We start from the raw sequence: 12,608 nt of genomic DNA, 5'->3' as shown, positions 1-12,608 counted from the left end.
TAAATGTTGGGGCGTATACTTGTATTATATTAATCCTGAAAGGTTGACCATGTATTTGAAGTATCATCAGCCTATCCGATATTGGTGAATGGCCGATAACACATTGCGTATGTTTTGCAGAAACAAATATCCCCACCCCATTTCGGTGGTATTGGTCTTGGTCATTGTTTCCTGAATAGTAAAGCGTTCCGTGCTCATTTTGGCATACTCCAGAACCAGGCCAGCGTAATTCACTAATGCCTAGAATATCTATTTTTAATCTTTGGGTTTCTTTAATTACATTGTCAAACTTACCAGCCATAAAAAGGCTTCTCACATTCCATGTGGCGATACGGATTTTTGATTTCACTATGTTGAGCCGGGAGATTCTTCGCACCCCTTGCCCATCTAAGGGCTGCCCGGGGCTAGGGGCCATTGATGTAGGTTTCCTCTCCATAGTGATATCCTGGGAATAGATTAAGGGGTGGTATTCCGTTGCCTTCCCCTGTAATAATCAGCCGCTCCTTACGTGGAGACACTTATCACTAAAAATGTTTAATTTGTTGACTTCTCTTCCAACTAAATATTGAGCAACCGCTGCGAATATTTTTTCACTTCGAACATCTATTTATTTAGATATAATATATCCATTAACCGTAACTATCTCGTTATAATTTTCGATATTTATTTCATATTATTTACTAATGTTAAATTCTATTCCGCTTCAAATACGAAAGAATCGACGAATTTTCGTGTCTTTTGCCAGCTAAATTGTCAAAGCCATTCTTATTCCACGCACCGATTTCATTTGAAAATAGTAGGGGAGCCAAGTAAACAATTTTTGCATTTGTATGCATTTACGGAGCCATTTTATCGTGAAAATGTCCAACAAATTTTTCTTATCGAAGCTTTTATATTTAACTTAGGCATTGGCCTTTCTCTTTTAATAATGTTTCCTTTTTCATTATACGGTCTCGAGCCAAAACTTTTTTAAAATAAATCTTCAATATCGCAATAACATTCCGAATCGCTAGCCACGATATAAGGGCTAAAATTTAAAATAAAATTATAAAAGCTTACTCGGTGAAATAAAATGTGTGGTGGATATACATACCCGGTACAAAACATTCTACAATTGTACGAATATAGTTTTAAAGAAAATTTTAATTAAATATAGCTTTGTAATGAAACGTACAGTACATAAAAATAACATAAAATATTCTTTACTCTTTAAATCTTAACCACTTAGTCAAATAGCTCCCTACGAGTGGAATCGGAGACGGTCCCGCTAGGTGTGCGGTGCGTACGTGCACGCGGGCTACCAAATCCCGAGGGTGCCCATACCGGTCAATTTCAAATGCATGTTTATTCGCATCACTAATATACCTCAAAAGACGTGACAGAGTTCTTGTAAATTTTAAACGTTTCTCACCATAATTGTAAAAGTCTAAATATGTTAAACTTAATAGATTGTCCGTCGTTTGTTTTCTAATTAATTCGTTTTAGGACCGGGTGTCGTCCACGGAAATTTCCAAAATTTACGACTTTTCGGTCACTCTGGTCGAACTGGAAAAATGTCTGTCTTTATTGCATCTAATATTTCGAAGAAATCGGTCCCACTGTACTCGGCTACAGATTGGTCCGGTTAGACTTTTGTTTAAGTAAAATTTCGGCTCTTTCGTCGGGGTTTTGTTTACGTCCCCAATTTTCTAATCGCTTAATTATTTAACTACTTCTTAAGCAGAAATAAGTCGAAACCGGTTACTTCGTACTCGAATATTTGTAGGAAAAAGTGGAAAGAGAAATTTTTATGACAAACGGATACATAAATCGTAAATTTAAGGAAAATACATTCTAGGGCCTTTTCTGTACCTCGTTCATCTCTCTCGTTCGTTAAATTTAGTTGTAAATGATGCTGTCAAATTAACAGTTAATTTTTTAACATTGTACAAGAATTGTACACGTTTTTTTCTACATCCCCTTAGAGATGGGATATAAGAAATCGTAACATAACCGGTTTAACATTGAAATCCGTGAGTAATATAAGATTGGAGAGCGGAATTAAAAAATATTTTAATGGGGTTTTTTTTAACTCCCGTCAACTATACAGAACTATCGTAAAAACATACCAGTAAATTCTTATCGGTTGGGTTAAGTTATACTTGTAAATCTACTCGCGATTCGCGTAATCGGGCGAGGGCGGCCAAATATCTAGCGGGCGGGCGGCTAACGTCCCGGAATCGGTCCCGGGTAGAATTCTACACGTATAACGCATCCATTTCTACCCGAGGTCCTAGGCTTCCGCCGGCTAAACCGGGTGAGGTTGATGCTCCGTAAAGCGCGTGCGCGTATCTGGCTTTTTGGATGCTGACAATACAGCGCTTCCACTCTGCCACTAATATTCGAATATACAATAGTGATCTTATTTTTTTCACGTGTAGTATAGAAATTTGTAATAATATACGTAATGCGATTATAATAAAATATTGTACGATTATTTTCGTATAATTAAAATTAATATGTATTTATTTTTTAGAAAATACAATGGAAGCGGCGCATCCACCGCTTTCAATGAAAGCACGCCACTCCAGGTAACGTGTCTCGACCTTATGTTTGTAGACCTTGAGCCTACTTAATGATCGAATCGCCGCCCTATCGGGAATAATTTTCCTACATTTATTTTCGTAGATAGTTTAACCGAGTGCCAATAGATGGAGTTAATCGATTGAAAATTAAAATAATACGTCGGAAACGGGTATTTTACGAAAGGAAAAAAACATACTTTTTTATTATAACATTAATAAATAAATAAAATTTTCATCCGTTTTTAGAATGTAAGAACAAAATATAATTTTTGTTACAAAAAAAACTACTTAGTCACTATGACTAATGGACACGATTATTATACACACAGATTGTAATAAGTCTGTTTATTAGTCGTATTAACTAAGTAATTTTTTGTAATTAAATAATACATGCAAGAAACTTTTCAATATAGAAATTTTGTCCTTAATTGAAAAAAAAATAATAATAATAACATTTTGTTAGTTACAATCTTGCTTCATAGAGGACGCAATCTCAAGTAAACATGTGGAGAAATTGCACGCTTAAACTTCGTAAATTACCGACGTTATCGTCATTGTTACGAAACAGGTAAATTATAATTATATTTTTCTTTCAAATTTCCAATCGCTCGAGCTACAGGTATATCGTTTAAATTATATTTGGTAATTGTTTAAAAATAAGCCTTATATTTAAGTTATTTTAATCATTTCGAAGCACACTGGCAATTAAAATTATAAAGATTTAAAAAATTCTACGAAAAACCACTGCTTGACGTAATAGACATGTTCCTGGAAATAATAGGATATTTATATTTTATTCACTTCATATTCTGTAAAAAAGACATGTTAATTGAATGTGTTTGTATACATTTAACATGTCTTTGACTCCTGTTATTTTGTTGTTGACTTTTCTATTGTTTTATATTGTGATTTTATTGACTACATTTGCCAACTTTCAGAATGACACAGTCTGAGCGCAATGCGGATAAAACACCAATATGAAAAAAATCAAAGCGAAAGTAAACATACAAACGAGGTAGTTAAGGCGCTGCCCGGTCTTGTGTTTTGTCTGTATAGGCCCGGAATCAGATTGGGGTTAATGACTTGGAAATTTTTCGTGGGTAGTCTAATCCATCCCTTGGCGCCCGGTCAATTACGAGCCTGGCCAAATCTATGACGTGCATGATTAACTCTAATGATGAAATCGGCTGAAGGAAAAGTTGTTTGACTGGTTTTGCTGTACGTGTTTTTCTTGTAGCCCAAAGAGTGAAAATAATTTCATCTCCAGGTACGTAGGAAAAAGAAATTTTCAGAGTGAAGTTAAAACACATTTTCTTATGATCTTGTCATTATTGTCTGCAGGGTTCGGAGACAAAAGTGGGTGGGAAATGCAAGTTAATGGGAACGAAGGCAAGGTTTATATAAACCAACCTATTTCTAGCAAGGTCTTAACACAATCCCATTATTCTTTGCGATGGCATCCATTTTGGGGCTTAATGATAGAGTATACCCTACATGAGGTTCTTGTGTGAGTCGATTATTTTTAACTGCTCATAAAGTGAAAGAATGGGTTATTGTGTCGCTCAAATTGTAAAAGTAAATCTTTGAATGTTAGATTATTTAGATTTCCTGCAGATAAGCAAAGAAAAGCAAGATGGGTGTAGAACTGCAGAAGAGACAAATGACAGCAAACTGAACATTCTAAACTGGATACAATTGCAAATGTGAATGACACTGTTGAGACCTTAACAGAGCCATACAGCATGCCCATAGGAGTAAAAAAATCAAAGGAACCATACCTCTACATGTGATCCTTTGTAAGATAAAACCTCCCAAAATTGGTTGCACATGATTGGGAGTTGCTCTGCTAAGACTATTACGTTTAACTAAGGTTTGTTTCAAATTTATACGGACACGAAAAAATTAAAGTGAAACCCAAATTTGCTGCATTAAGTGACGAATGTTTTATTAAAAATAACATGAATTTACTTGTTTCCACACTGCAAAATAAGAATTTTAATCAAACATTAACGTTTTGTCACTGAAAATAATATTTTTTAAAATTTATTTATCGATGATGATATATTGGCATATTAATGAAATGCTATTCAAAGATTGATTCTACAATCAAATATTAAAAACAGGCCAAACTGGGGACGGTCCCCAGAAATCAGGGACATATGATCATCTTATCTATGACATTCTTGAGTTTTAATGCCATTGAAGAGATGTGCTTTTTTGTAATTTCAGGTGGAATATTTTGCCTTTCTTCTTTGTTAGCAATGCTTTATTTATGTGGTTGTTTTCATTTCACCTAAATATTCTCAATTACATCGAGATCTGGGACTCTGCAGTCAATGTTGATGTCTTTTTATATTATATAATAGCCATTCTTTCACACATCATTCATTATATATTTTATCAAACTTAAAAGATTTTTTATTGCCTGGCATTGCTAGGCATGACTAGGCCAGAGAATACAATAATTCAAGCAAAACTCAAGACAAAATAACAAGAAGCCACAACTCATGGAAAAAGCAAACATGGAAACCATAAGATTCGTGAACAGAATGTGAAAAATGAGAAGAGATATACAAACAATTACATGGGGGACTATGGGAAGTATGTTTTGGATCATTTTTCTTGTATTTAGGGAAGTATGTATATTATCCTGCTGGAATATGTAATGGGAAGATTGTCCTAATTTCTCAATACTAACTTGTAAGTAAAAAATTTATGTTTAGTATATCCAGACATACAAATCTATTCATAATTCTATTATTNAACTCTCCACACTGTTGTGCTGCTACAAGGTAAGTCTAATTCTTGTTTTATTTTTCTTACTGATGTTTGTTTTGTGGAGCAAACCTTGATGATTTGTCTTCAATCTCGAGGTATAAGCTTGGGTTTTGAACCTGTCTTGAATTTTGGTACATCCTAGCCACGTCTTTTTGATAAATAATCACCAACAGTTGATTTTGGACGATTTATATATGCTTCAATTTCTCTTATTGACTTGCCTTGTGATTTATAGGCATCAATCTGCTCTTTTTCATAATCAGATAAATTCTTTGTTCTACCCATTTTAGAACATTGAACAACATAAAGAATTTGTATTACAATTAGATATGTAAGCTGATTTGTATATTTAAATGCTTGAAACTAAATAATATTCTATTTAAGTTATGAGATGAGTGCCCGTCCGGATAAATATGTAACAGTTTTTATGTACAAAATTTTCAAAAATATTATTTTCAGTGACAAAATGTTAATGTTTGACTAAAATTCTTGTTTTGCAGTGTGGAAACAAGTAAATCCATGTTATTTTTAATAAAAAATTTGTCACTTAATGCAGCAAATTTGGGTTTCACTTTAATTTTTTCGTGTCCATATAAATTTGAAACACACCTTATTTAGCCATGCAATTATGCTGGCTTTGAGTAGCCCACTTGACTGTTCGTGGAGTACTTCATGATATCATTTTAGGTGGTGTGGGGCTTGCCCCCTATGCGGGCACTGAGATGTGAGTAATAGCAAGCACCAAAGTGCATGACTACATATGGAGCATTGGTCAAAGCTTGCTATCATTTGCCTTGACTGACACAGATCATGGAAAATAGTCAGTAGTACTGGTTCAAGGTAAATACCATTTTTTGATCAGTAGAAATTAATGCATTTATTTGTTACAGGCACTGATCATAAGTTATAGGCACATGTACCTATAACTTAACTTGTTTGCGAGCAAGATGGAGACTGGAACTGCTGCCATTGGGTTTCAACATTTAGACGTGAATATCTGGCAAACGGTTGCATGCCGGACTTTTCTTTATTCTTTGCCAATAAATATTGTTAGCTTGTATGATCACTATGCTGGGCTATTTGGTAAACTCACGATAGGCGTAGCAGAGCACGCAGCATGACTCCATATAGCACCTAGAAGTAGGCTATAGGCTGATTTCACAGGGGCTATATCTTAGAATCACATATAGAGGTGTGGTTCCTTTGACTTTTCTTTTTATTGCAACACTTTAGGAAATGCCTACATAGACAATAAAACTAATGTAACTACTAATTTGATTAGTTTCAATCAAGACAGAAAATGATAAGGATGCTCTTTATTTTAAACCATTTTGATCAAGTTACATAAAATTGTGATTGCATAATCATCCAAAATTATTATTAGACTGGACTCTCACTGGTTTTATGTAATTTTAGTTTAATGTTGTATAAAACTAACAGCTCGTACTAGTTTGTTTAAAACCTGCACCATTCAAAAAGCCTCAAAATGGTGGCTCCGTAAGTAACATAACATTTGTGTTCAGACCTGTTTATATAAACTTTGACCTCTAGACAAATTACTCTGTATATAATTATTACCTTAGCCTAATCATAGTCTGATAATTTGGCAGATTATCTGACTTTAGTCTGTGTATGACATTAGTTATTTCATATTTATTTAGACTATTAAAATTTTAAATATTTCATATAATAGGTCTATCAGAAATCTCTATGATAGGCTGACCATAACATTTACAGTTCAACTGAGACACATTTCAGAATCAATGAAAATGGAGTCTAAAACTGATTGAATTTTGGTTATTTTTTAAAATTTATTTATCGATGATGATATATTGGCATATTAATGAAATGCTATTCAAAGATTGATTCTACAATCAAATATTAAAAACAGGCCAAACTGGGGACGGTCCCCAGAAATCAGGGACATATGATCATCTTATCTATGACATTCTTGAGTTTTAATGCCATTGAAGAGATGTGCTTTTTTGTAATTTCAGGTGGAATATTTTGCCTTTCTTCTTTGTTAGCAATGCTTTATTTATGTGGTTGTTTTCATTTCACCTAAATATTCTCAATTACATCGAGATCTGGGACTCTGCAGTCAATGTTGATGTCTTTTTATATTATATAATAGCCATTCTTTCACACATCATTCATTATATATTTTATCAAACTTAAAAGATTTTTTATTGCCTGGCATTGCTAGGCATGACTAGGCCAGAGAATACAATAATTCAAGCAAAACTCAAGACAAAATAACAAGAAGCCACAACTCATGGAAAAAGCAAACATGGAAACCATAAGATTCGTGAACAGAATGTGAAAAATGAGAAGAGATATACAAACAATTACATGGGGGACTATGGGAAGTATGTTTTGGATCATTTTTCTTGTATTTAGGGAAGTATGTATATTATCCTGCTGGAATATGTAATGGGAAGATTGTCCTAATTTCTCAATACTAACTTGTAAGTAAAAAATTTATGTTTAGTATATCCAGACATACAAATCTATTCATAATTCTATTATTGAAATGCAATTTTCCAGCTCCATTTGCTACCATAACATAGATGACCTCTTGACAGTAGGCAATAGATGTTTAGTTTTTATCCCTTCATTGGGTTTACACTATACTTTTATCCCATCCCATCTTTTCCAAATATATTAAACCTACTTTCATATGTATAAGTAATCTTTCTCCAAAAGTTGAATCTCGTTCAAGTATTTTGCAGCAGTTTTTGCAAATGTTTATTAGCATCACTAATGAATAGTTTTTTATTGGTGCCAGAAATTCTCACATAATAGCCCATGTAAACAGCCACACTTAATTGCTTGTTGTGCACTTAAACACCCCTAGGTACTTAAGCTTTAAGTGAAATTGTTAGTTTCTTAGTACCAGTATTCATTTGTATCTCCTTATTATTCCACTAATTATACATTAAACTACAAACATCTACATTTTTTGGCCATTCCAAAATGCATTTCAGCTGTTTCATTACAATCCTCTTCAGTCAGGTTATATTGGCCAAATAAAACTACATTAATATGTATGTTTCATATTGAAACTACTGACAAGCATGTCTAAAATGTGTATACATACATTTATAAACTTAACACATTTAATTATATGGTAGTTTTTTAATTTTATATTTATTTCACAAATACTCTCACTATATACAAGTATTCTATTACAATTTATGCACATAAATCTAATTATAGTATTTACACTATTATAAGCTATACAATTACTCCAACATTTAATTACATTAATTTTTTTCATAGTCTTAAAATAGAGGAATTGAAAGTATCACTTAGAGCAGCAATTCCCAACTGGTGGTACATGAAAAAAATTTATAATAGCAGAGGTACTGTACTTTAAGAATATCAAAATTTTGCATTGAAACCTTTGATGACGTCACAGCACTGAATACGTAGATAAATATTATTTAAAACTGTGTCCTTCTTCCAATGCTTTTCAATTTAAAGAAAATTTTTTTTACATGTAATTGTACAGCACTGTATAATTGACCAAGACACCACTGTTTGACAAACACAGGAAATGAAACTTAGTGGAAATGGAAAATAAAGCTTAGGAAAATGGGCTTCCGAGGGATACGTAAGTTATAAAAGGTTGGAACAGCTGACTTATAGCACCTCATCTGTTACATTCTTGTCTTCATCACTTAATTTTTTCACACTCATTTCTTTTCAAAATTCATTCTTGTAAATTCATAAGGTGACCAACTTTTTTACAATGACAAGGACAAATAAATTGAAGGAAAAAATATCGTAAATAAAAGAAACATTTTATTCGTTGCAACAGTAATACACTATATTAATCGCTATGGCATGCATATATACTGTGTTGTGTTTCGTTAAGAAGTAAACAAAGCCACTTGCACACATTGCACTCTCTCAATGTCTCCCGTGCAGAGTGCAGGTGTCTCATAATTGCATCTCACTGCACCGTACTGAGCCTTGATGAATTGTCATGTCGTCAATGGGACTGATATTTTGGAATTTCTTACACAGGAAAATTTATTATGTAGGAAATTTTAACACACAGGTATGGTGTAAATGCTGGGACTAGAAAGTTTGGACTTCTTATGTGGGAAAACCTTTCATATGGGAACTTCTTAAATGAGTTCTGTAATTAATTATAACACAATAGTGTTTTGTAAGTAATCCTGCATTCTTTTAAAACTGGAAATAACTTTTGAGACAATTAAACATTGTTTTAACTCTAAGCTCTGAAAATTTCTTCCTATACACCCAGAGATGAAGTTGTTTTTACCTCTCAGGCTACAAGGAAAATTTGTATAACAAAACTAGTCAAACAACTTTCCCTTCAGCTAATTTTCTCTCTAATAGATTAAGCCAATTTTGGCCAACTTCGTGTTTAAAGAGTAAAATGTTATATAAATAAGTTAGTTGGTATTTATTTAAATTCAATTTAAAAATGTAATTATATTTTATTTTTAAATAGTTTTAAGACTGTTAATCTTTAAGTGTGATTAAAATCAATTATTCTTTCAGATTTTATAATCAAACCAATCGAGCTATGCAGGAAAATAGAATTCAGAATGAAAATTCATTTAAAGAATTGCAAATTCCAATTAATTATGGATACTTAGCAGCAAAAGAATATGGACCACTGACTGGTGAAAAGTTGTTAGCCCTTCATGGATGGCAGGACAATGCAGGATCGTTTGATACTTTGATACCTCTTCTTCATCCAAATTTACACATTGTTGCAGTGGATCATGCAGGTCAAGGATTATCCAGTCATAAGCCATTAGGATATCCTTATTACAGTTTAGATTATATAAATCATATCAAACTTATTGTCGACTATCTCAAATGGGAAAAATTCTCAATTTTAGGACATAGTATGGGAAGCAGTTTAGCCATTATATTTAGTAGCATTTATCCAGAGATAGTAAATAAAATTATCGGCATTGATTTATTAAAACCCATAACATATTCATCCGAAATTGCATCAAAAGTGCTTAGGAATAATATAAATCGATACGTGAAATTAGAAGGAAAATTGAAATCCAATCCACCCGTTTATTCTGAAGAAGAAGCATTACGTATCTTAATAGAAAGTAGGAATGGAGAAATCAACGAAGAAGGTGCAAAAATATTAATGAAACGTGGAATTAAACGACTTGAAACTGGAAAGGTGATTTTCTCGCGAGACATTAGAATTCAATCTGTTTTGGACAGTGGATTGGCATGTACAGAAGCACTTAAAGCAATTGTTTCTAATATACAATGTGATTTATTATTAATCAAAGCCAAAGAATCTCCTATTTACACTGATGAAGAAAGTTTAAATGAATTTATGGGTATTTACAAAACGAAATGTAAATCATTCAAGTTAGTTCAAGTGGAAGGAAATCATTTCGTTCATCTAAATAATCCAGAACGAGTTGCACCAATTATCAATTCATTCCTCTTGAATACAAAATCAAACATATAATTTATATATTTTAATATACAAAAATATACGAAAAATTTTTGATTTTGATATTACATGTTTATATCACATATGTCCACTGTATTGATCTGGTATATTTTAATAATTGAAGAAGTTTTTGTTAAGATACAATAATTAAAATTAATTTATATGAAATTTAAATTTTTAAATTTAAGATGCTTTTGTTATCAGTTGCATAAATTGAAAGTTTTCTTTGAATATTTTGATTTAACTGGTTAAATTTTAAGAGTATTTTTAGGATTATTCTTGATTTTACGTGAACGATTCTTAAAAGTATAATTCTGAAGTAACTTTGTTACAGCTGGATAAGCAAACCAATGACATTGCCTATTTTGTTTGAAAGTTTCCTTGCCAGCTTCTGTCTCCTCAAGCCAATTAGTTGATTAAGCACAGTTCAAAATGTTCAAATGAAGGTTCATTTGAAATACACTTGTTAAATATATCACTGTTGGAGGTTGTGTTCACGGACAGTGAGTAGTATACCTTACGAGTAAGTTTAAAAAATCACACACGACTACTCTGATCTGTTTCAAGTCGTACCAAACCAAAAAGTGGTGGGCTTGATAAAAGATGCCACGTCATGGCTGTTTATTTATTGTAAAAAATAATACAATCGTTATATGATACGAAGCATTGCTACACAATACAAATACAAAAGTTTATATAACACAAATCATTACACACATAGGTAATGACAGGAGAGAAATTTAACAACACTTATACACTCAAACTAGTTTTGTATGTATGATTTATTTACAAGAACTGTACAGCAATTAGCATGTCATGAGCTGTAACTTGGTATAAACTAATGGACTGGAACAATTCTGGACAACTCTTGGAAATCAGATTCTCTTTGAGAATTTCTAGTCTAAGGCTTGGTCCTGTGTACATCCTTTATTTGATTTCAGTGCTTTGCCTGTACCTGAGAACATTTCCCATAGAAGTGTAATCTCTCTTTTTCTACAGAAACTTCTGACCAATCAGAAAGCTTTTGATCACTGGGAGATGCTTGCTTTTGTCAGTCTGACCTAAAATTGGGTGGTCATTTATCCAGTTGTATACTTGTGTTTTTCTACAGAGTAGTCTATGGCTGGACCATGCTCCAGTTAAATTTAACAAAACCAAAGGTCTGCCTTGTCCACTTCCAAGACTATACACAAACTCATGTCATCGGCTTGCTTAGTCAGCTGTATTAAATGCACCTTATACTTTTCAATTCTCTGACACATTATGATTTTGAAATCAAATTTTAAAATATTTTTTTATGGAGGGAAAAATTTTTAATAAACCAGTTTTATTAAATTTTGTCAAGTAACAAGTTAGAAATATAAGTTATCAAATCTGTCATGCAATAGGTAATATTCAATAGCTTTATTTCCATACTCTTTTAAATATACAATTAACTATTAATGCTGTATTATGATATCATTTGAAAGATGTTTCAGTTAAATGCTTGTTATCAATAAATTGTGAACTGACAACTTACGTAATACATCCAAACTCCAGCAATAATGTAAAATATTTACACTGTAGAATAGGCATTTTCGGAGATCATATGTCTCCGTCTTCAGGTTATAAAGTCTTTCAAACGTAAACAACACTTGTGAATATTATTTTACGTGTAAATATATAACAATATAGAACAATCTATATTTTGCATTACTGCTGGTGTATTCTGTAAGTTGATAGTTTCTTCAGTTACATAGTAATTGTATGTAAATATGAACTGATGTTTACTGTATATTAAACGATGTTCTATTATT

The 12,608-nt window shown here is 32.4% G+C and overlaps 1 protein-coding gene across 4 annotated transcripts; it reads left to right on the top strand.

The window, feature by feature from the left end:
* The first annotated feature begins 2,929 nt into the window (after positions 1-2,929).
* Positions 2,930-11,349, top strand: LOC111635169 (serine hydrolase-like protein 2). 4 transcript variants are annotated; one of them, XM_023380048.1, is made up of 2 exons: positions 2,930-3,132; positions 9,879-11,349. In XM_023380048.1, exons 1-2 carry the CDS (start codon positions 3,068-3,070, stop codon positions 10,825-10,827), a joined length of 1,014 nt encoding a protein of 337 aa, XP_023235816.1. In that variant the 5' UTR covers positions 2,930-3,067; the 3' UTR covers positions 10,828-11,349. The 4 variants fall into 4 exon arrangements, with proteins under 4 accessions (XP_023235816.1, XP_023235820.1, XP_023235817.1 ...); XM_023380052.1 differs by lacking the exon at positions 2,930-3,132 and adding an exon at positions 3,151-3,183; XM_023380049.1 differs by lacking the exon at positions 2,930-3,132 and adding an exon at positions 3,501-3,579.
* The last annotated feature ends 1,259 nt before the right edge of the window (positions 11,350-12,608 follow it).

This window comes from Centruroides sculpturatus, unplaced genomic scaffold, assembly GCF_000671375.1.
Source record: "Centruroides sculpturatus isolate CEXI.00-Female unplaced genomic scaffold, Cexi_2.0 scaffold980, whole genome shotgun sequence".
Taxonomy (NCBI): Eukaryota; Metazoa; Arthropoda; class Arachnida; order Scorpiones; family Buthidae; genus Centruroides; species Centruroides sculpturatus.
Note: the sequence above shows the minus strand (reverse complement) of the source record. Positions and strands in the feature narration are given on the sequence as shown.